We start from the raw sequence: 23,971 nt of genomic DNA on the forward strand, positions 1-23,971 counted from the left end.
CCAAGAAAAAATATGTTCTAACCTCTGGCAGTAGGTACATATGAAGCCCTTGACGGATGAGGTCACTCAAAGGTCAATTCTTGGCCCTCTTTTATTCAGCCTGTTTATGCTACCCTTTGGAACGCTAACATTGACTCTTATGGTTATGTGGATGAAATTGAGTAGTCCTCAAAAGACAACAATTCATTTGGGCTGTATTATCATTGTCTAAAACAAACAACTAGATGAACCAAAATTGAAGTGATTTGGGAAATTGAAAAAAGTTGCAGCTCATTCAGAACTTAAGGGGTTCTGCTACTGTTCTACAAATCACTGAATGGTTTTGCTATTGTCATACATATATTTCTTTTAAAAAAAAAAAGCTAATGATACACATATAAACCCAGTAGGGCTGTGAAGTCTGAAGACTTGGTTCAAATAGTGGAGCCCGGAGTTTAAAGCCGACATGGTTACACAGTATTTAGATGTTATGCTGACTGAATTGGAAATACACTACCAAGAGAAGTGCTATCAAACCCAAGCACGAATGTTTTGAAGTTAGAAATGTTTTATCTTTTACCTTCATGCATATGATTGGGCTCTTTCATTTACAATATAGTACCGTAAATTTCGGACTATAAGCCGCTACTTTTTTCTCAAATAGTCTTATAGTCCGGTGCGGCTTATATAGTTTTTTTTCCGTGATTTTTCTCATGACTAATACACTTATACACTCATAAAAAGACTGTGGACCACTATTGTGCTGTTAAGTTAATAAAGATTATGCGTCCCTAAATATCATGTCTTTCCTGACAATCATCTTTGTGCATATTCTCTTGGGAATGGGAATTAAACATTAAAAACCTTACGACTTTACATGCATATTTCAATCGGACACTGAGGAGGAAGATTTTGCTGGTTTCAGTGGACAGGAGGAAGACAAAGACGAATCTCAGTGACTTTGTTGACTGATATGTTTGTTTTTTTTACCCGCCGAGTTAGTTCTGTTACTTCCGTATTTACAACAAAATAGAGACTGGAAGGTTGTGGGTTCAAAGCTCGGCCGGGTCATACCAAAGACTATAAAAAATGGGACCCATTGCCTCCCTGCTTGGCACTCAGCATTAAGGGTTGGAATTGGGGGATTAGATCACCAAAATGATTCCCGATCACGACACCGCTGCTGCTCACTGCTTCCCTCTCCCTCAGGGGATGGCTCAAAATCACATGGGGATGGGTTAAATGCAGAGGACAAACTTCATCACACCCAGATGTGTGTGACAATCATTCGGACTTTAACTTTAATGCTATTCAAACTTTAGTCCGGCTAGTGCTGTTACTTCTGTGTTAACATTGAAATGTTAATGTAATTAAGACTTTAAAAAGACTTTCTGTGTACTGTCTTTCTTTGTAAATAACTCATGCGCACGTGCGGCTTATAGTCCAGTGCGGCTTATATAAGTATAAAACAAACAAAAAAATCACGAATTTGAGCCGGTGCGGCTTATAGCCCAAAAGTTACGGTAGTAATATTTTTCAGCCAATTTACATTTTCCCCGTTTGCTGTTCCCGAGATATTTCCTTGCAGTCATGACAAAGAAAACATGGTAACCAGTAGTGATGTTTAGATCAGCTTTTATTTTCGCAGAAGCTCACCCCATGGGGATTGACATTAATTGATGACAAAGTAGGACCTTGCCAAGCGGCAAGAGAGAACAGCCTTCACAAAGGTTCAGTATACATAGTTACTGACATGCATAATAGTATAAAACCACATACAGACGAGGAGGGAGAAATAAAATGGGGCATTTTTTTTTTATTATAAAACTAAAGCCAGTCAAGGATGTTAATGGGCAACTTTTGGGGAATTAAAAACATTGGAAATAAAATATGACTGCCCCAAAAGGTATCACATAAACGCCACGCAACTACTCCACTAGTAAGGCACAGTTTTCCATCTGTAACGTCTGAATATCTGAAGTTGCATGTAGTGCTTGGGGAGCAGTGTTCATTGTGATAACGACTCCGACATGACACACTGCTGAATAGTGCAGGCCAATCAAAAGGCCAATCTGAACATAAAGTGATAACAGGTCTACATTCCTTATTATTTTTTCAGCAAAATCCTGGGTAAATTTTACTCCTTCACTTGATTCAAATACACGTTTGTGTTAATCCTCTAAAAGTAACAACGCATGGCAATCCACTTTGATATAAAAATAACAAGAGTCAATGTACAAATTATGATTAAGCTGTACAATAGTATAATACATTTAGAACTCACATTTATTCAAAAAGATGCATGCAATGAGTTCTGCTTTGATTCCACAAGAAGTCTTTGGAAAAGATTTTGACCATCTGACAATTTGTTTTAATTGGCATTCAGAAACAAGTGTTGAGCTTGAGCCCACGAAACAAGATGGTCCGTATATGTACACACGTTCAATCAAATGGGGGGGGGGGACAAAGCAGTTTCCAGTGATATTTACGTGAAGGCTAGTTTAGGTTGTCACAACATAGTGCCTTATACAAGAAAATATTTGGAGGCTCACAACAATACAATGCCTGAAGGCTAATCAGTTAAAAGGAAAACACAAAATGAACATTCTCCTCAAAACCGGTTACATAACAAATGTCAGATTTTTTTTTTAAATAGTGTTTCTATTGATCACATTTGCGTGTAGTCTTTAAATTGGAATATTTTCTTACATTGCACAGCCAGCAGCATGTGACATGCTGGGGTGGGACAATCTTGGGGGGGGGGGGGGGGTCCCTCATTGTCACAGCATTGTCGAAAAGAATACAATGGAAAGTTTTTAACTGCCTTGCCTCTGTTGGCAGTCTTGCCCGAGGTGTTTGTATTCACATTATGGGCATGTTCACATACAGTAACTGATTGTGCGCGATTCAAGAACAACAGTTGACAGTTGAGTTTATTTTCAAATCAGTGTACCTTTGTTTTATATGGGCAATGCAACACATTGAAACATTGACAAAGTTGTTCACAAGATGTGCAATCGTGCAAACATACATGAACTGGTTAGGGGCGTTGATGCAAATATAACTTAACTGTGCTGAATGCGAGTAATGAAAAAAATATTGCCTTTTGCCGTTGTTTCTGAAGTGACAATTTGGACTGTATGTTGCAAGCAAAAACATCTGTGCAAGCCTGTCGAACTGTAACACATCAGCTATTAGGGACTTGCGAACTAGTTTCTTCAGTTGGACTGAATATTTGTGCAGAGAGCCAAAAAGTGTTGCATGCGCATTTTAGTCAAGGGACCACATTTGCATCCAAAAACAAACAATATACTTTTGCTAGTGTGATAAAATATATTTTTATAAATCTGTACATAACAAAAATCCATCAAACAAAATTTTTTTTATAAACTCCATACTTCTTTCTTTTTTTCCAAATGGAAATGATTTTTAAAGGCTGTGCTCCTTCTGTCCATTGCAGAGATGTATGATTGGCTGACGACAAGGCTCAGTAATTGGATGTTTTTAATGAATAACATTATATGCTACACTGGTTAATGGGTAACTATCATACACAAGCTAAGTTGAAATTTCGTACTGTTTGATTGTAGAAGGAAGCTGATTTTAAAGACGGGTGCTCGGGGTTTCCAATTTTAGGCTGTTCAGTATGTGATACATAATCACAGATTCTGTCCAGACTCCATTAACACTGTTAAACCTCAGCTGCTTAATGGCCATCGGCAAACCCCGTCGAGCAGACAAGCTTGCCTGCTTCCCGTCACGGCCCGTTTCTTTGCCTTAGAGGCCCTTCAGCAGCTGGTGGTGTCCAGTAGCTGCTTGGATACGGCAAGTTCTTCGTTATCTTCGGTGGGCCTCTCTTCAACAGGCTTGCTTTGCTTGCGTTTGGCCTTGTAAACATCCCACTTTTCCGGGAAAAGATCGTTGTCAAAAGCCAATGTCATCAGGCAAGACACGACCACGATGGTGACCAGCGAGACGAGCATGATCACGGTACGAAAGGGGAAGAACTGAGTAAGCTTGCCTTCAGCATCCAGCCGGCAGTTGGGGAAGCGGATGATGGGCGGCAGGCCGACGAGGGGCTCGCCGCTCAGGATTCTCATGATGATTCCCAGAAGGAAGCCCACGATGGCCCCGTAGCCATTTGACGCCTTGAAGAAGAGCACGCAGACCAGCTGAGGGAACATGATGGTGTAGGACATGTCTACGCCCACCAGCCAGAAGACCAGCACACTGCTGTCCAAGAAGGTCAGGCCGGTGCCAGCCAGACCGACAACCACCACCGAGATCCGGATCACCCACTGCATCTCGCGGTCCGATGCCTGGGAAGAGACAGACGGAGCGCACTTCAAAACATGCTTTTGAATAAAGGAACATCTAGTGTTGTCTTGAGACCATGACAAAGCAACATAGTTTGTCACGGGCAGATAATTTCGGTCCTCGAGGGCGGGTGTCCTGCAAGCACACACTGTTGACACGCACCTGCTTCCGGATGATGTTCTTATAGATATTGGAGGAGAATAGTGACGCAGAGGACAGCAGGGCTGAGTCCATGGAGGACATGACAGCGGCGGCTACAGCTCCGATCCCGATGATAGACACGTACATGGGCGTGAGGTATTGCAGAGAGATGGGGAGGATGGAACCTGCTTCGCCACGCTCATATGGAGTTGGCAGTCCATAGATTGTCGAGTTCCAATCTACGGAACGGTTATATAAGGAGAATCGATCAAGAATGAGGAAGAACTATGAACAGCAAAAGGCCCTGAATGTCTTTACACCACGAGTCCAATTAAGAGTTGAATGTACCAGTCGATGCAGCCACAGCTCCCACCAGCACAGAGGGGATACCCAGCACCAGGCAGAAGGCGGCAGAGGCAAAGCAGGTCATTTGAGCCTGGGTGTAAGATGAGGCCGACAGGATCCTCTGGTAGAACGCTTGGTAGGCCAAACCGCCGAGAGCCTGTCACAAACACGACCGGCGCGAGATTTTACCGTTTTTCACATCTAAGGAAATTAACAGCTGGCATCAAATCTATTCCAAGATATTTTTGTGGCAAGAAATCTCAAATCCAGTAGATCGTGTCGCAGGAGATATGTATTTTTATTGTCTGGTATATATTTATAGAGCCATCCCTGACACACCAGCATTTTTATTGTCTGGCGTATATTTATAGAGCGATCACTGACTCACCAGCAGCATGAAGTCGTCAAACCACTTGCCGGCTCGATCGAGCTCCACCGTGCCAACCCAGGGAGCCTGGAAGGTCTGGTTGTAGGCAGTCAGCGAGATGTCCACAGAGTGAGGGTTGGTCAACAGGAAAGGGACGCACACCCACTGTGTACACAACCACAAAGCTAAGCTGATTTCATTATGCACTCAGTTGAGGAAGTTTGATTGAAAACTAGGAATCCAAACCAATTTCTCTAGGCCTATACGGCTGCTGAACTTTCCCAAATCAGGAGTATTTTAGAAAAATATAAAGGCGTTAAAATTTAATGTAACAACAACTTTACCAAGCGCATCTGCTCGAAGTGGTCACAAGTTTCCAGGAAAGAAACTAAATATAGCTTGCGGGGAGGCCGGTCCATGAGCTCCAGTTACGACGCTTTCGACCTTTTGAGTTCTAACGTTATTTGGGCTAATTCAAAATGCTGTCCACATGCGCAGAACTGCTACGGTGAGCAGTAAATAGCAGCTAAGCGCTACTGTGACAGCTATTCCTAGATGGCTACATTCTTAGACTTAAAGTAGGATACCACAAAACCTCGGCATATTTACTGTACCACATAGTCCCTCACTGATGATCCTTATACAAATGGAAAGTCTGTCACTCTTAATACAAATATTCTGCTGTCAAGCCAATACCCCCGTAAGAAAAAGTGGTGGTTAATGCTTAATATCATTTGAAAGCTATTTTAACTCAATTAAGAACAAGTCATGGCAAAGAATTGCTGAAATAACTGATCTTGCCCTTGATTTCTTTGTGGAAGAAAAAATGTCTCCTTCCATACCAATGCATGCATCAGCGGTGCTTCTCGCCACATATTTGTTCATTGTTTAGCTTTCACTGTTTCTTTCTGTTTACTTCAATTTGCAAACGAAAGAAAAGTCGCTCGGCGGTTTTGATTTTCACAGCCCCTTCTATTTATCAGTCCAGCCCCCCTTTCACCTCGGGAGAGAAAAGAGTCCTGGAGCCGTCTCTGCATTTACATACCAGGCTGATAAAGATGAGAATGAGCTGGATCACATCTGTGTAAGCCACAGAGTAAAGCCCTCCCAGGAGTGTGTAGGCAATGGCAACGACGGCAGAGATGACAATGGAGTAACCGTAAGAAAGGTCAAGGATCACACTCATAGTTCCACCTGGAACAAAACAGCATTGTGATGAGCACCAGGCAAGCAGGTTCATGGTGTAACGTACATTCATCACTGGAGACACATGCAACATATTTTTGTGATGAGATTAAATTATTATTAATATGTTCTAAACCCCTCTTTTGCTTTTAAATCATTCTCTCCTTCTCACAGACATACAGACATACATATACATGCTTCCACTTTTAACGAGCCATCTATTACATATTTATTTGTTCTTATTTAATTCATATCCTGAAAAGAACAACCACATATTACAATTGCCTTACAAAGCATTATATTAAACATCTCCAAAACAAATCCTACTGCAACAAATGGACATAAAGCAATGATATTAAAAACAGAACCAGAAGACCAGAAGCAGCCTATTGATTGTGACTCCATAACCCTCAATAGACACTGATCATTAAAAAAATTTAAATAAATCAACAAACAAAAAACAGAAGTTTACAAAAGTAATGAAACAACAGCATGTGTAAAGAATGAGTAAATGTGAATAAGTGAATTTAAAAACATAAAAAAGAAAATCTTGTTACTCAAACAAGGCAAGCAAAACGTCACTACCTTTACTGTCTCTTCTCCCACCTTGCCAGGGTCCCCCCAGCCGCAGCCTGCAGCCACACCACAACAATGTCCTTAAACAGAGAAGTGTCAGATCTATCTCCACTTACCACCGTTTGCCCTACCATGCCCACCCCACCCCACTTTTGGGAAAACCAATTTCTCACTTCTTGGTATTTGATATTTATTTCTTTGACTGCCACGTCGTTTACCCTCTTCCCATTTAATGCATTGGTAATATTAGTCTTAACGTACCTACGGGACCCCTTACCAACTAACCTTTATGTAACTTTGATGGCAGTTCACATTTCGCCGCTTAAATGCCAAAATGTTCAAGGTGGGGTCAGTGTAATGGTGTTCAAGCACAAGTCACTCTGTACTCTACATTCACATGTGGTGAGTGGCAGAAAATGAAACTCCAAAACACCACAGCCACCTCTATTTATTAAAAACAAAAAAAATTCCCCATCTCAATGACACCGCTATTTGATTTAATCCAAGTATTAGGTGGTAAGGTACAGGTATATGCCAAAAGATGGAACAAAAGGTCTAATCATTGGTTTTTAGATGCCTTTTAGACAATCTTGAATGAGAAACGGTGACAGTTTTCATCTGAAAAGGGTATTTTTCACTTCATGGAAAGGCCCATCTGTATTTTATAGAACGAATGTCATGATGCATTATTTTGTATTACTGGCAGTCAAGAAGAAAGTGAAGCTATATACTGATGCTCAATCTCTTTGGATATGTTCTTGTCACGCAAGTCCTTTTATTACCGAAGCCAAGGCTGGCCATGATGTAACATTGACTGAATTGTAAAGCATTCTTGGTTGGTATGCCTTACAGTTTTCGTGGCATGCCCCTTATAGCTTGTATGTTGAGCTGTGCCCTTTAGCACGGCGCTAAATTTAGGATAAAAAAAGATGGTGGAATGAGAATCAGGGGGCCCTTTGGCTCCATAGGTTAGGCCAGAGAAAAAGGGTTGCTTAAATACACCCATGTTGTTTTTAGGTCCTCTGCCGACCCAGGGACACGCTCAGTGGGGCAAGAAACACGCACACATACAAGGACACACACCATTTTCAAACGTGGCCGATACCAATTTCCTTCCCTGTAGAAATTTGACCGTGGCTGTTGATATTGGATAACGACTGACAGCATATGTTTGCTTTAATGCAAAATTCTTTCTTACACTGAACTGCTGCCCAATAAGGACACGCATGATGCTTGGTGTAAATGGTTGAATTTTGCCTGACTACATTTTTTCTATTTACTCTCCCATTGGTGCTTTTTTTGTTTTTTTGTTTTTGATTGTTTTGCTGACAAGATTCTGTTCCCCAATTCTACCCATTTATCAGCAATATAGTGAAAATGAATGGAAATGTTAATATTTACAGTGCTAGTGGATTTGTGAGTCCTATATGCACCCATAAATGTTCTACTTGCGCCCCTAAGTTAGTCTGGAGCCGTTTTAAATAAAAATAAAAAAGAATGGGTTAAGAATAAAAAAACCCAAAAGGGAATCCGCAGGTGCTGATCCACCAATATATGTGGATGTGCTTTGGCGTGTGTGTGCGTGTGTATTATGCAAAGCACAAACTTGGGATACATAGCGGTCATCCAAATGTCAGAAAGTTTTACTGAGGAGTGAGGTGTCTACCCCAGAGATGAAATTGGTTGAATTAGTTTGGACATATGTTTCAAGAACATTCCTTCTGCGGAGTGTCAGTGAACAGTTTGCAGCGCTTCCATGGTGACTCAAACACAGATTTTACATGTATAAACATTACGCACGCACACACACACACACACACACACACACACACACACACACACACACACACACACACACACACACACACACACACACACACACACACACACACACACACACACACACACACACACACACACACACAAGGCTATGTAAAGGCATATCATTTGCATTGAAGCCATCATTCAAAGAGAAACGTTTTTCATGATACAAACAAACTGGTTTGAACAATTGATCACCTTTCACAATCAACAGGCTGCTCGTTGATTAACCCCCATTTTTAGAATACCACTGGAAAAGAAGACAGCGTTAAAACACACACGCAAAAACATGAAATACACACTCATAAGCACATTCGCACGGCACATCATTGCACTTACATCCACACCCACATAGACACACACAGAAATGACAGCAGGAATTACAGTGCAAAATATTGTTTCAAAGAAACAATGTAATATTTCCCAAAAATTCTAGCACCGCTACTGAAGTTGTACTAAAATGCATTCGCCAATGCTGCCCCTAAAAAGTTTGGGATCACTCACAAAAAAACTGATCAGGTCATGAATGTAAAGGATCAGCTTGGACAATTTAGAGCAATTATAGTCAAACATTTATGCAACGTTCCATGCATCCTGGGCTCATTTCATGTTTGACAACACACCGTAAAATCCTGTGCATAATAGGCACGCCCCCCAAAAAGTATTCCTAAATTGGGGGTGAGTATTATACACGAGTGTTAATATGACACAAATATATTCACCTTGTTTAGATGTTTACCAGTGTATAGACAGTACCTAGGCACGGTAGCAACCAAAAATCATGCTATTCATCATGCTACCAATGCGATAAGAAGGCCAACTTCAAAATAAACTGTACCCGACAAAATAATACATGGACATGAATGCCAAAGTACGCTTTCATTTTGAAGTTGTTTTCAGCAGCGTGTTGCAGCATTTTTTAGGCATTGCATCACAAACTTGCTACCGTAAATAATCAAATAAAATATTAGTTGTACACAGTTTAATTGTGTGCAACTGGTGTATATGTTCAAATTAAGAACAAAGAAATCTTTTTTCTGTCTCTGCACACACTCCTGCTGCTCTCTTCAAAACAGGAAAAGTGCGAATGGAGGGGTTTGATCCAAACAGCGAAAAAGAGGGCAACTTTAAATCATCATGTCATATAATGTAAAGTGAGACTGTTATGTGAGCATTAAAAAACATACAGTTATGAATACCAGCTATAAGGTTACAGTACATATTATACATGGGTACAGAGGAAAAAAAAAAACGTTTTAAGATCGATTTTGGGGGTGTGGATTATACACAGGTTTGTATTGTACTTGACAGTGAAGTTTAAATGTGGTCATCACCTACATAGCAGCTGGCAGAATAGCAGTAACAAAGCAGTCCGGACCATTACATCCGATTATCACTCTTCAGTTAGTTCCGTTCTTGCTGTACATAACTGTCATTTTGAAATGGCTTTCCCTGTTATTAATTTTATTGGGAAAGATTCACATCGATGTTTTGTGGGTAGCATTTGAGAGTCCTGGCCAAAATGATTTGCCAAGATAATGTGCAAAGTTCTTCCATTATAAAAGTGCTTTTCTTTTATAAATATCGCCTTTTTTAAATGATCCCAAACTTTTGCCAAGTCATAAGATTAGTGTTGACATGCGTGTTGTTTATGAATTTAGGTGACTTATCATTCTCATTTGACTCCAAGAGCATGTACAAAAGCCATGCCCTTATAATTGAGTAGCTGTCCTTGACTTATTTTGGGTATGTCTGTCAGCTGAGGGATCCTCACCACCCACCAGTGGAAGGATTTCACAAGTTAACATACAAGTGTAAATACTCAGAATTTAGTCTGGAGGGCATAGTTTCAACAAGTGCAGGAATAAGCACTCACGGATCCATCATGGACATTTGACTACCACTATATCAATAGTATGACCTAATTCAAGACGGATTTTACCACAGTAGTTCTATGTATACTACCGACAATAATCATTCGGTCCAGCTGTGTTTTTCTCGCGCATTTGTTTATGCCTGCACGGCACATGTACACATAATTACTTCACACATGCACTTCTACAGTATGAAGGAACTCACCCAGGCTGACAAGTGTGCGTGCCACCCACAGAACATCAGCGATCAGTGCAGGGAGGATCAGAGCATTGCTCATAAAGTTCCCATACTTCTTCTGGAAAGGATCCATCATTGTCATATACTTATTCTCTCTCATGGGCTTTGCAAAGAAAAAGCCACCTGGAATAGAATGGAAAGTATTGGTGCGAAATAAAGGTGGTAGTGCAATAGAAAGAGCTTAGAATTTTCTCAGAGGAATGCAAAAATAGAAATTGGCATAGAGGGGGTTCAGAAGAATAATGATGTTAAGGAAAACAAGTTTTCTCTTTAGATCAGGGGTCGCCCACGAGGTAGCCCTCAAGAATCACATAAGTAGGGCATGAGCCTGTTCCCAAAATAACTCACCAGTGATATTCTTGTACAAGCAATAAGATTGGACTGCACATTGATAGAGATGTATTAGTGATACAATATTTATATATTTCCTAATTATGTCAATAACGTGACAAGTGTCTTCTCATAAATTCATATCAGTTATTAGTCATAACAAAAAAAATGAAACATTTGTTGTTTCAAACGTGTGTCCGCCCTCTGCACTAATCAGAGGCCAAGAAGTAGCATTCGGTTTCAAAAAGGTTGGAGACCCCTGCTCGAGATAAGAAAATACTATCAGCTGAACACAGGAGTCCAACGTAGCCAATAGCGGTCAAGAACAGCACATGGCACCTCATATTTCCTGATTTCACACAACGCTCACATTGTGCCCAGCTATTGTGACATTGTCCAAGCAGGTCACGTCACCTGTTGCAAATGTTTACGTGCATGCGTATCTCTCAGCGATTCGAGGTCTCTTTGGTTCAAGTCATCACTTTGCACCTGTTGCCTCATATTACCACCCGAAACTGATTTCTCCTGATCCTATTTTTAAACTGAGCGACACTTTTATAGTTTGGTGCATTCAGATAGCCGATGGTGAAGATATTGAGGCTCTGTCAGAACTCAACAGCACTTAGTATAAATAAAAAAACAACATTGTCAGGTTTTTTTTTCCCTCAAAGCTCGTTAGTGTTGATTTGCTGTGAATTTTTATCATATTGCAACATGTTATGAAATGATGCTTAAAAATCACCCCTCTACAAAATGTGCAGCTCAAGTTCCATTTACATAGGGGGAGTATTGTTGTTGCATAACACACAGAAGGACACACTCCACTCAGCATCTAATTTTACTGGCATTTCCTGCTGCTTGCTGCTATTAATTTCAAACCTTTTACATTTTGTGCAAGTGCGCCGTTTATCTAGCTAGAAATCAAAAGACATTTGTCACAAAGAGGAAAACCTTTCAATTTGTGATTTCAGTATAAACAAGTTTTACTCACCCAAGAAAAATGTGACAACATAGGGCACTGGCATGAGAGCCCACACTGCTCCTAATGTTGGATTGTATGTGGCTTCCGCTATACCCAAGATAAAACCTCCTCCTACCCACGTGGCTGCAAAGACAGTTTTGATTTTTTTAAATATCTGTCATTTGTTGTCTTCCCACAAATAAGCCAGCAACTTTGTATTACCTGTCAGCGTGAAGACGCCCACGAGCAAGTTAATGTTCCGTCCAGCAAGTAGTGTGATCTCCATTCCATCTCCTTTGCATTTTTTCTCCTCCTTCCTGGAACGCATGGAAGCCCAAATGCCTGTTCCCAGGATCAGCAGGTAGAAAGCTGCCATCACCACCAGACCCGGCACGTTTAAAGTCATGGTTAACTATTGCCTCTGTTGAACAGGAAAGACGTATAAATATCGGCCGCGTACACGAAAACAAAGACAGATTGCACGTGGTCACTCAAACAACATTACATTTCAAAGTATTTGTCTTAGCCTGATACAAAATGTGATTGGTGAAAAATTGTGGGGTCTGGTTAACGTAACATTTTAGACCATTCTTAAAATAATTCACTTAAAATAGTTTTCTTTGAAAGAGTGGGCGAGGAAATGCAACAGCAGAAAGACAAGGCTTTTTACACTCTTGGCAGAGATCAGTATGGGGGCCAAGGTAGAATCAGTAAGGTCGAAAAGGGGATTAAAAACAAGCTGGAAATACAAGGGAGTTAAAGATGGTCTCACAATACCGTACTTCACAAAACGGTGGACAATCATGGGATAGTAGTACCTTGGAAAAAAAAGTATTTTTTTAAAACATCTCTACTTTAGGAGACAGGAGAAAAAAAGACACAGCCCCTTGTTCAGTACAAAAAAAAAAGCATTGTAAGACCAGAGTCAAATTACAACTGCCTGAAGAATGTATGGACATTAACTTGCAAATGAGTACAGGGTAGAAAGAAAATGTTTGTCAAGGCAAGGGAATGAAAAATTGAAGCCAAGAAGAATGTGTACTATGTGTGTATGTATATGTGTGTTTGTGTAATTCTGTGGAAGGCATAGAAGGAATGGCTGACGGACTGGGAAAGTTGCCAGAGTCAACAAAAACTTGCTTATATGGCTCATGTGATCTACAAGTGTGTGCACTGCTGTGTGCGGCTTTTTATCACAGCACACATTGCAGAGTTCAAAACGTCGGGCGGAAACCTCCAACATCCAAATTTGTTCAATTTGATATTGTTTCGCAAATTGACACTATTGGTCAGCTCCTCACGTGGGTGTGTTATGCGTACAAAATGATTACCCAATCTAAAGTCATGTAAATGGATGCGCTTTGTGATTGTGCAATCAATATCGACATTTATTTATTTATTTATTTTTGTCTTTTTAAAAGTGATGGTTTGGGAGATGCGAGAATTTGATGCCGAATGTGTCTATTTTGTAAAGAGGGAGTCAGTGCACTATGTTCATAAGGGAAAAGGAAACGAAAATTATTTTACAGCGCAATTGTTTATTTTTTTTAAGATCCAGACACGCAGAGGTACACAGTGGAAACAGCGAAGTTTTTTTTCCTACTGTACATGGTTGCCACTTCTCAATCTCAACTGCATAAAGCACAGTAAAAACAACCTATGTCTGGAGTGTCCAAGAGCAGTGCTAGTGTATATACAGTAGGGGGGAGGAGAATTCCCTTTAGGATGCTGTTATTTTTTACTAGCTTGTAAAACACACAGCCCACAGCAGGTCTAGATGACACAATCATCCTTCTGTAAGCCACTGTGTGCACAGCTAATACACCATAATCAATCATTACCGCATTAAATGTTGTCTAAGTTGCCTAAATTCATTTATACTAGTTGAGGAATTAGAACGGAAGAACAAACAACCCTGACAGAGAAAACGTTGTAGAGCGTCTTGTTTACTAACATGTGGTAACTGCCTAAAGGTTTTCAGAAGTTGAATCTTAATAACGAAAATGATGTTTGTATTTGTGGTTTTCTCAATTCAGACAAGTGCACATTTAGTTGTTTGAAGATGGCTGGTGATTTTGGAGAGTCTCTTGACTTGACTGTATGCAAGATATTTCACATTGGAGTGATGTCTGGATTCCTTCATAGGGATTGGACTGATTTTGAAGTTGGGGGAGGGGGGCTCCTCTTATATCTCCCCCCTTACACACTCTTAACACTCAGTGATTGTGTATCGTCTGCCATTTCTCGTTGAGACTGGATTTACTTGTTATAGTCCTCTTGAAATACAATACAGAAAAGTATTGCCTGAATTATCTAAAGTGATTCAGTTACATTTCATTTACCGTCCCATACACTCTTGCATCTATAAGTCTGGATTCAATTTAAGTTGGATAACTAATTTTTGTATCCTCTAGCCAATCGTGAATACGTCTGAAAGGATGCCAAGTTAATCTTGAACCCACATGTGCTGGAGACAACAGTTAAGCTCCAAAACTGGGGTCAATGAAGAAAGTATGAATTTGGGCCATTAATCATGCCCCCTTGTCAGTGTAATAATCCATGCATAAAATCAATTAAAAAAAATGGATCTGGTTTGACACTGGGATGCGGGACTGTCTTTAACCATCAATTGGAAATAGTTTCCAAGTGTTTCATTGACATGTAGGGCAAGGTCAAAGTGTGTTAGCACGTGCTGCTGCAAAGGTTGGCACTATTTGTTTGCCAAGGTCTTACTTGAAAATGTAGGTTTTTATGGTTTCTACATAACATTTAGTCTTGGTGAGTATGTTTGTTGAATAAAATTATAAGCCAAGGAAGCCTGGCTGTCAGGTGGCTGAGATATTGGCAGTCGTTTCTTCCCGCCCCCTTTTTTTTTTTTTCCATGATGGTGTATTGTAAACCACACATCTAGAAAAAACCCCAACAGCATCTCAGACATTCATTGTTTATGTTTGTAAAATCCCAAGATCCATATTTTTTTCTGAATGTCAGCAGCTAGTGGAAACATGATTGATTTGGTGTAAATATAAAAACAGTGGCCTACTCATCTATGGGCCAACTTTTTTTCTTTTCACTTCTGCAGTTGGACATACAGTAAACATTTTTCACTCCAGACGCATACATTCAGTGCAGCGGGCGCACTCGCACGTGTAATGCGCCGCCACACACGTGACAAATACAGTACAGTAACAAACACTGTTGTATTACCTCAGTACATGTAAATTTCTCTCACTTAGTCTGGCCCCAAATATTGGGTTGACTCTGCGTGTTTATCTCTTATCTCACGAGTACTGTTGACAGACACTGATCACATCACTCTTGTAAGAGGCCCCCCTCAGTATTATATATTATACTGTATATACTGTCCATACTGTATTTTTCTACCAGTCACTTTATTTACGCGTTTTGGCTGGGGGTGCAACCTATACTTAAAAAATATGCTTTCAGTACTTATAAAATATGCTTCTCAATTAATTTACCAAAATAAAACAATTTTAAGTGACAGAGTCGCTGTTTTAAAATGGCCACCAGAAATGGAAATGTATGGCGGCCGCCTGAAACTTTTTGTAATCTGTAGAGTCCTTGTCACTTCCTTTCTCCCACTTGCTATCGCACCCCGTTTGGCTATCATTTTGTGGCTTTTCTGTTTTTTCGCATGAGCGACATGTTTTCTTTTCTGCTAGAGCTACTTCATGTTTGGTGCAGTGCATTTTGGGCTGCGTGTACTGTAATTGTTGTTTCGTTTTAATTAATCATTAAACAATACCAAATCTGCAATTTTAAGCGCTTATGAGAAAGATTGCTGTTTCAGCAGGTGGAATAGGTCAAAATGGTCATTTGGCCTCAACCCCAAAACATCTTTGAAAATCCCATTAAAGGAAGGTAATACAAACATTTTCTTTGTTATAATATGATCTGTGCAGTCCAAATTGTTAATGTTTCAGTTGTGGAATAGGAAATAAACAAGCAAAATCCACCCGTTATATCCATCCCATAGTTTTCAAAATAGAAAATGCCTGTCCTAATACATTACCTCTCACAACAGCTGCAGCTTCACAAAATGCTCCACAAAGCACATAACGTAACACATTGATAAAAATAAAATTTAACATTGATACAGCCGCCAGGGGACTCAATGGATTTCGGAATTTAGGAATGTTATTTTTTATTAGAACTTTTGGAGTGCAAAAGTTATGCATCGGGGGATACGTTCCTCAGTATAAAACAAGGTTTTGAGGTAGGTTCAAACACAGAAAAAGTGACTGCTTATAAATTTAGGGAATTTCAATATAGGGTATTTCATCAACAGAGCAGCTGCAATTTAGATATGTATTGTTGACAGGATATACACGGCATGTTTGACTTCACCAATTGACATTTGAAGTTGTTGCATCAGAGGGCTCAATGCAACCTTCGGCAACATTTGGCTGCCAGACAGCTGGCAGAGCATTTATTTATTGCCAGTGTAACTAGAGTAACTTTAGACATGAGGACACTCTCTGTCTAAATAAGCCATGTCCTCTGATACAGGTGCAGACGTGTGACTTGGCAATGCCCAGCTATTACTATCTATGAATACCTTCCTCCCTAGCCACATGTCTCCATTTCCCTTCCTCTCAGTACTTTTCCGCTGCTGCTGACTATCTTCTCCATCATGCCTGTGATCTTGTGGATAGGTAGTTTTCCACTGCATACATTCACTTGCATTTATTATAAGAAAAGTAAAAAAACGTCTAATTGGTGTTAAAGCTTCTGTGAAATGTGACCTGTGTTTTGTTTTTTAGGGACTGGGGGAAATAAAAAAAGCACATTCTCCATCTTAATAGATATTATGGAAGTTATTTGGAATATATATAGCCCATGACATTTTACTCAAGTCTAAAGAATATGGTTTAGAATTGGGACAGACAATTCTGATACCTTGGTACAACAAATCATTACGTAGAGTGAGAGGTCCCAGTCTTACTGTAAAGGAACCAACCAAATTTCTGATTACTGAACTCATCTAAAAATGTACACTTGTGATTAAGTTATCAACCTACATCAAGCAGGACTATCCATTTAGGAATTGGCAGAATTATATTACACTTATTTAACAACTTTTGCAGTTATTTGTTTCAATAATGTGGTATTCTCCAAGGCTACTCCCCCCCTCCAAGCAGTGTAGTAGTGACAAATTATATATAATCCCTGGGAGATAAAATTCACAAAAATCAAACTGCCTGTAAACTTTGGCGAGACCCTCTAGTTATGTGGCCTCATGAGTATCACTCAAGGCTATTTAGAGCATAGTTATGTGTGCTGCTCCAACTTGAAGAGAAATGAGAAGCAAACAATCATGCATACATTAAAATGTAAATGAAAGCAACATTTAGGGCACACCGCATCAGATCAGGAGAACATAGGAAACATACCCAAAACGGTGTTACACAGAACGTCTCAGGTCTTTGTGATGATGGGCGGTGGAAGAGAGAGATGCTATTCTTACAGGTCACAGAACACACCAGATGATTGAGTCCTTCCAAAGAGGAAAAAAAAAAAAAACATGCACTCAAATGGAATGATGTCAAACACTTCTAAGGAAAAAAAAAACGTACCAAAATTCTACTTAGTTTTGATTTGCCGTTTGAAAAAAATGCTGGCAAGTTAGGAGTTGAGGTTTACTGACAGAACAGTCTCAAGGAAGGGAGGGTGGAACTCTCTGGAAACGGCCCCCAAGCCTTTCCTATAAAGCTCTCCAGGGGGCGTGACAAAGTGGACAAAGTGGGAAAAAAACAGGGGACCACTACGACTTGATTGGTGACTGCTCCGAAGCCCCAGTTGACCGACAGCCAATTAGCTGTGAGCAGAATGCATGGTGCGGCCCAGCCCACATTTAAAGCCAATCCATATGGGGGTGACTGGTCCTGGAGTGCCACTACAGCACCTCAGCACCTTCTGTTCAACACTCTTGCACTCAATTCACATCCCCTACCAGAATGAAAATAACTATACCTATAAATTGTAGATGTATATAACATAGGAATACAATTAACATCTTAGCTCAACATCTCACCTACCTGTTGTGTTTGACAGTAACTGAACAGCCAGCCTGATGCCTCACACCAAGAACCTCACACACTCACAACATATAGGAGAAAAACATCTCCTCTCTCAGGCTGCTTGTACTGTGTTGCTCCCTTACAGTCTTATTGGTGTGTGCTGTGTGGATGTGAGTGCCTCCTTTCTCAAGACTTCCACAAAGCCCTCCTTGTTTCTCTCCATATGGTTTAATGCATGAAGTATTGAGTAAATCACATGGGAAGAAACGTTGCTACAGCACTGAAGAAAAGAGTTCACGAAAGAAATGTGCCCCAAGCTCTCCACTTTCACTTTGAAACAAAACAAGAATGCCTCCAGCGATAATTTCTTCAACACCTTATAGGTTTCAATTTTAAAGTCGAGAAAAAACTGTTGCTTAAAAATGTCAAGTGGTTGCGGCACATGATCTAAACTTTAGATCAGGGGTGTCAAACTCGTTTTTGTTGAGGTGAAGACAAGTTGAAATTTTAGTAATGACATGAATTTGATGCACAACCGGAGGTGCCGGTTCGATTCCACCTCCGTCCCTCCCTGTGTGGAGTTTGCATGTTCTCCCCGAGCCCGCGTGGGTTTCCTCCTACATCCCAACAACATGCTTGGTAGGCCGATTGAGCACTCCAAATTGCCCCTAGGTGTGAGTGCGGATGGTTGTTCGTCTCGGTGTGCCCTGTGATTGGCTGGCAACCGGTTCAGGGTGTCCCCCGCCTACTGCCTGATGACCCCTGGCATAGCAAGCCCACGACCCCCGTGGGGACAAAGCGGTACAGAAAATGGATGGATGAATGAAATTTGTCTTCGCGGGCCACATAAAATGTGGCAGGCCGCATCTGGCCCCCGGGCCTTGAGTTTGACACACGTGAGTCAAACATTTCAATTTTAATATCCGCCTTACACACACTCATCCTATCATATAATGCTGCGTTTGATCAGGGATTAAGACACATTTCTTAAGAAGTTGGTAAGACTTCAGGACAGTTGTATGATTCCAATTTAGTGGGAACAGTTAGGGGAAATTAAGGCCTTTTCTGTTACAGTGTAGAAAGCAAGGTCACACTTGGATGAATTTGGTGTGAAAGAACAGTTTCAGATAGGGGCAACCAACCGTTTACTATATTTTTTTTCCTTTTTGACTTTCTGCTTGTGCACTGATTGCATGGTCTAATATGATTACAAGTCTGACCAACAATATCTTCAAAAGCCAAGTCAATGAATGCACATACTAAACACTAACAGAATTCATTTGCGTCATTTGATCAAACTTTAAACAAACATTACACAAAACCGGGAAAAGTAACAATGTACAATGGGCAGTGTCCTGGCACTAGAAGTGACCTTTGCGGAATGCTGTCGTGGAGATTTACAAGTTAACAACTTCCAGGCATTACTTTTAATATGCCCAGTGGGCATGAAAAGAACAGATCATATTTGACTGTCACTCTAAGAAAGGCAACAGAAACACCAGTGGTGTGAAATAGGTCCAAATTAAGTACATGTCATGATGATGACCTACAATTTCATAGGGTGAGTTTAACAGATAAATCAGAATAATCAAAAGCCATCAGTCAGTTTAGGTAAGAGAGATTTTTCTCATGTAGTTTGCATGTAGTACCAGCAATGAAATGCATCAAAAGGAAAATTGAACTCACAGCGACAGGCTGGCAATCAGTTTAGGGTGTACCGGGGCCTTGCCCAAAGTCAGCGTGGTAACTCCAGCACACCTGTAATCCGAATGAAGATAAGTGGAACAGAGAATGGACCAATGGATAATACGAAACGACGAAACAGATTACACAAGCACATGAGCTTTCAATGTTTGTTTTTAGCCCTGAAAGTTCTGTGCAAATATTTCTCCAGATTCTTTGAGTGTCTTAATGACATTAAGGACCGTAGATGATGAAATGCTCTAATTTCTTTGCAATGTTTAAGTTGAAATGTTCTTAAAACAGTTGGACTATTTGTTAACAGTTGTTCACAAAGCAGTGAAACTGAGTCTTTTGAGGATAATTCTTTTGTAACCAATCATGACACCCACCCGTTTTCAATTAACCTGCTCACCTATGGAATGTTCCATTTTTTCCAGCATCCCTCAACTTTCCCAGTGGTTTTTTTTATCCCATCCCATCTTTTTTTGCAATAACTTGCGGACATCAAATTCAAAATGAGAGAATATTTGCCAGAAAAGAACTTTCATTAGGTTGAACATTTAGGATCTTATTTGTAGTGTGATCAATTGGTTATAGGTTAAAATGGGTTTGCAAATCACTGTACTCTTTTTATTTCAGTTTTTTAAATTAGAATGCCAATGTCACTGGAATTGGAAGTTCTCATAAATACGTATAAAAGAATCCAAATAGGCCGAAACACATTATGAAATATTTACATGCTGCTGTAGGTAATTGTGTGCCATTCTTAAATGTAAAACATAGTTATGCTGGATGCTTGTACATTATTTCACCAATCATATTGTTGGATTCTTAAGAAGATCCAGACCCCATTGCTAACTTCCATTCATTTTCTATACCTCATGTACAATTAAGGTCATGTGTGAGCTGGAACCTAATGTAACTGACTTTGCCAGAGAGACGAGGTTAGTCTGGACTGGTGGCCAGCCAGTCGCAGGGCACATTCCTCCGTTGGTAACAAATTGTGGTAGTCAATTGACATTTTACACCAAGCAGAGAGAGAGGGGGGTATAGAATCACTCAATTCTGAGGGACAAAACATGGAGTCAACCGGTGAATTTCCATTCCCAAAACTAACACCTACACTAGATTAGCTCTGCTTGTTAGGCTGCAGTTAAACAAGAGTGATCACACCTTGCTGTTGCATAAAACATGAATCATGGCTCCAACATGAGAAACAAAGGCGAAGATTAGCAAACTTCTCAAAGAAGGTCACAATCAGCAGTGATCAAATCTGGACCAAGAACAAATTGATTTGGTTTGGTACAGACAGAAAACTTAAAACAATCTCTTACTAGAAACTCAAAAATGCACAGCAGAACAAATGAGGAACAAATGGAAGGAAACTGGAGTCAGCCCCTGTGACCGAACTATTAGAAACTGCGTAAAGGAAATAGGATTTACATATCCAAAAAGATTTGAGAAAATGACTGCCTGAAGAAAACATTTCAACAGTCATATGGACTTAGGGGATATGGCTCGCATTCATCATCCGAACCGCTTTTCCTCCAGAGAGTTGTGGGCTTGCTGGAGCCTATCTCAGCAGTCTTTGGGCAGTCGATGGGGAACACCTTGAACTGGTCACCAGCCAATCGCAGGGCACATGTAGACAAACATCCATTCACTCACAACTACAGACAATTTGGAGTGCTCAATCAGCCTACGGTAAAACCCACTCAAGCACGAGGAGAACATGCAAACTTCTCACAGGAAGGCCAAAGCTGAGATCAAACCCTACACCTTAGGACAGTGAGGCGGACGGGCTGAGCATAATCTACAAATTTAGACATTTTGGATCCTTTTTTTTTTTTTTTTATCTTATAATGTCAATGTCAAGTCCTACAAATGGTTCATTTCTCAGTGTAACTGAAAATCTTTTCTATCTGCTGAAAGTTTAAGAAAATGGTCCATGACAAGAGACTGACAACAACAATCATAGAATATTGGAGCCAGATTGATGAAGAGTTCTGTTTATCACTCATGAAGTCGATGCCTCTGAGACTACAAGCTCTTACAAAAAAATAAAGGCAGACATGCTGCGACAATGTATTAGTGCCATTTGGAAGTGTTCTTTTGTTATTGTTTTTCCATAATTTTCTCCTCAGAATCAAGTGATTCCATAAATTTTCCCTCTGCATGGTCTAAACAAGTAACTTACAACCACTTTTCCCCCGAGATTAGTTGCCATTTGAAAATACTTTCATTGCATGATTGAAACAATTGAATTAAGATTTTCTGAGACTGGTGATTGTGCAATTTTCACCAGGGGTTGTATGGAAAAACAAGCGTTCACACTTAATTAAGTGAAAATACGTTTTTGTTTTAAGGGAGCAACTGACAATTGAACCCAAAGTTCCGAACAAGGTAGACGTGTTAGCCAAATGATTGCTGCATGCTAACAAATACACATCAGACACGACAAAACACTTCTAATTTGAGGCATGGTGCTACACTAGCCTGAGGGGGTGTTATATTGGCCACCAGTTAAGCCCCCCCCCAACATTTTATTTGATAAAAGATGTCTATAAATTATTTTCTCACATTTAGAGAAAATGAGTGAATAAAGCATTCAATAAACATGTTACATGCATGAAAAACCCACAAAAGTCCAGGTGAGAAATTGGAAACTACACAGGAAGGCCCTGAGTGGAGGTTCCTATAGTGGACCTCCCTCTTGACTTGAGGCAGATGTGCTAATCACTGTCCATCCATCCATCCATCCATCCATCCATCCATCCATCCATCCATCCATCCATCCATCCATCCATCCATTCTCTGGACCACTTATCCTCGCTCAAATCGCGGTTTGCTGAAACCTAACCCAGCTGACTGCGTGAGATTGCGTATAACCCCGAAATGGGTGCCAGATTGCAGGGCACATATAGAAAAACCACAATTCACTCTCACATTCACAATCATTTGGATTCTTCACTTGACCTACCATGGATGTTTTTTGGAATAGGGGAGGACCGGAGTACCCGGAGAAAACCCACGCAGGCACAGGGAGAACATGCAAACTCCACGCAGGAAGACCAGAGGCCGGATTTGAACCCACGACCTCTGAACTGCGATAAGTACAAATGTGCTCGATTAGTTCTTTCCCCCATACTTTTTACTTTTCCGCATACTCATCAGGCTACTTTTTGCTTTTATTTGATACATTTAACACCAGTATCTGTACTTTTTACTTGATACATTTTCAAAACAGGGTTATTGTTACATTAGTTCCAATGCCTCACATCATTTCAATTGAATAGATTAGATTGAGAAGAAAAAGCTGCAGTAGCACATTCTGTGCTTTTGAAACATCCATACATAACATAAAAGTGTGAAATGTGAATTCAAACAGCCTGTAATGTTCCTTTAATGCTCCACGGGCTTCCCTGTAGCCATTTTTTTTTTTACTCGAGTACATTTAACAAAGTTGTTTCTTTACACTTCTGTTCAAGTAATTAATGTGAACACTTGCTGGCGGCTAATCACTAAATGAAGTAAATTTTCCATGCTCAGTTTCGTGAATTTACTTGACACAAACTAATAATTTTCAAGTCTCAAGTAATTGTAAAATCAATTACCGTGTACATTGCATTCCAAAGTGTAATATTGAAGAAAGTTCCATTTCAGCAATTGAATTTATATACTGTCTCCATGTTTCTGTATACACATACATAATGTTTAAATGAGAGTTTTGAAGTGTTACGTTCCTATTTTCTGCAAAATCGGTCCAACTCAAGAGTAGTCACACTACGAGGAGACGCCATGCGAAGTCCAAAGCTTCCGACTGACCCCCACCACATCCAAAACGGCTTCCTTAGCAACCCCAAGTGGTAGTGCGTTAGTATTTATTTGAGCATATTGAGTTCATCATACTCACATTTATATTTATATTCCTTTCTCGGTAAGACTGTTGCTGACGACTGAAATATTTGAAACGGTGCGTTTATACGGCACCTATAGCGCAGTAGAATTTTGAAGCAGTTTCTTAACAGACAACGTGACCTAATTCTGTAGGCTACGAAATTGTGTCGTGTTTGACATAACATTAAACCTTGTGTGGTCATATTTTCCAGCATC

The 23,971-nt window shown here is 40.2% G+C and overlaps 1 protein-coding gene across 5 annotated transcripts; it reads right to left on the reverse strand.

The window, feature by feature from the left end:
- Window positions 1-1,597: 1,597 nt before the first annotated feature.
- On the reverse strand, window positions 1,598-23,971 carry LOC147056544 (high affinity choline transporter 1-like). 5 transcript variants are annotated; one of them, XM_085911577.1, is made up of 12 exons: window positions 23,772-23,971; window positions 22,839-22,962; window positions 19,862-19,933; window positions 17,549-17,652; window positions 12,357-12,555; window positions 12,165-12,278; window positions 10,811-10,966; window positions 6,195-6,343; window positions 5,171-5,314; window positions 4,786-4,939; window positions 4,459-4,676; window positions 1,598-4,298 (listed from the first exon to the last, which is right to left on the reverse strand). In XM_085911577.1, the coding sequence occupies exons 5-12, from the start codon at window positions 12,538-12,540 to the stop codon at window positions 3,768-3,770; spliced, it is 1,650 nt and encodes a 549-aa protein (XP_085767703.1). In that variant the 5' UTR covers window positions 12,541-12,555; window positions 17,549-17,652; window positions 19,862-19,933; window positions 22,839-22,962; window positions 23,772-23,971; the 3' UTR covers window positions 1,598-3,767. The 5 variants fall into 5 exon arrangements, with proteins under 5 accessions (XP_085767703.1, XP_085767704.1, XP_085767706.1 ...); XM_085911578.1 differs by lacking the exon at window positions 22,839-22,962; XM_085911580.1 differs by lacking the exons at window positions 19,862-19,933; window positions 22,839-22,962.

The sequence above is a fragment of the Syngnathus leptorhynchus genome, chromosome 5 (assembly GCF_054491065.1).
Source record: "Syngnathus leptorhynchus isolate UIUO chromosome 5, UIUO_Slep, whole genome shotgun sequence".
NCBI lineage: Eukaryota > Metazoa > Chordata > Actinopteri > Syngnathiformes > Syngnathidae > Syngnathus > Syngnathus leptorhynchus.

Coding starts and splice junctions, on each gene's coding strand:
- LOC147056544 (XM_085911580.1), bottom strand. CDS start 12,540: ATGACTTTAAACGTGCCGGGTCTGGTGGTGATGGCAGCTTTCTACCTG. Junction 12,279..12,356: donor GGGCGTCTTCACGCTGACAG/GTAATACAAAGT, acceptor CTGTCTTTGCAG/CCACGTGGGTAGGAGGAGGT. Junction 6,344..10,810: donor ACGCACACTTGTCAGCCTGG/GTGAGTTCCTTC, acceptor GTTTTGTTCCAG/GTGGAACTATGAGTGTGATC.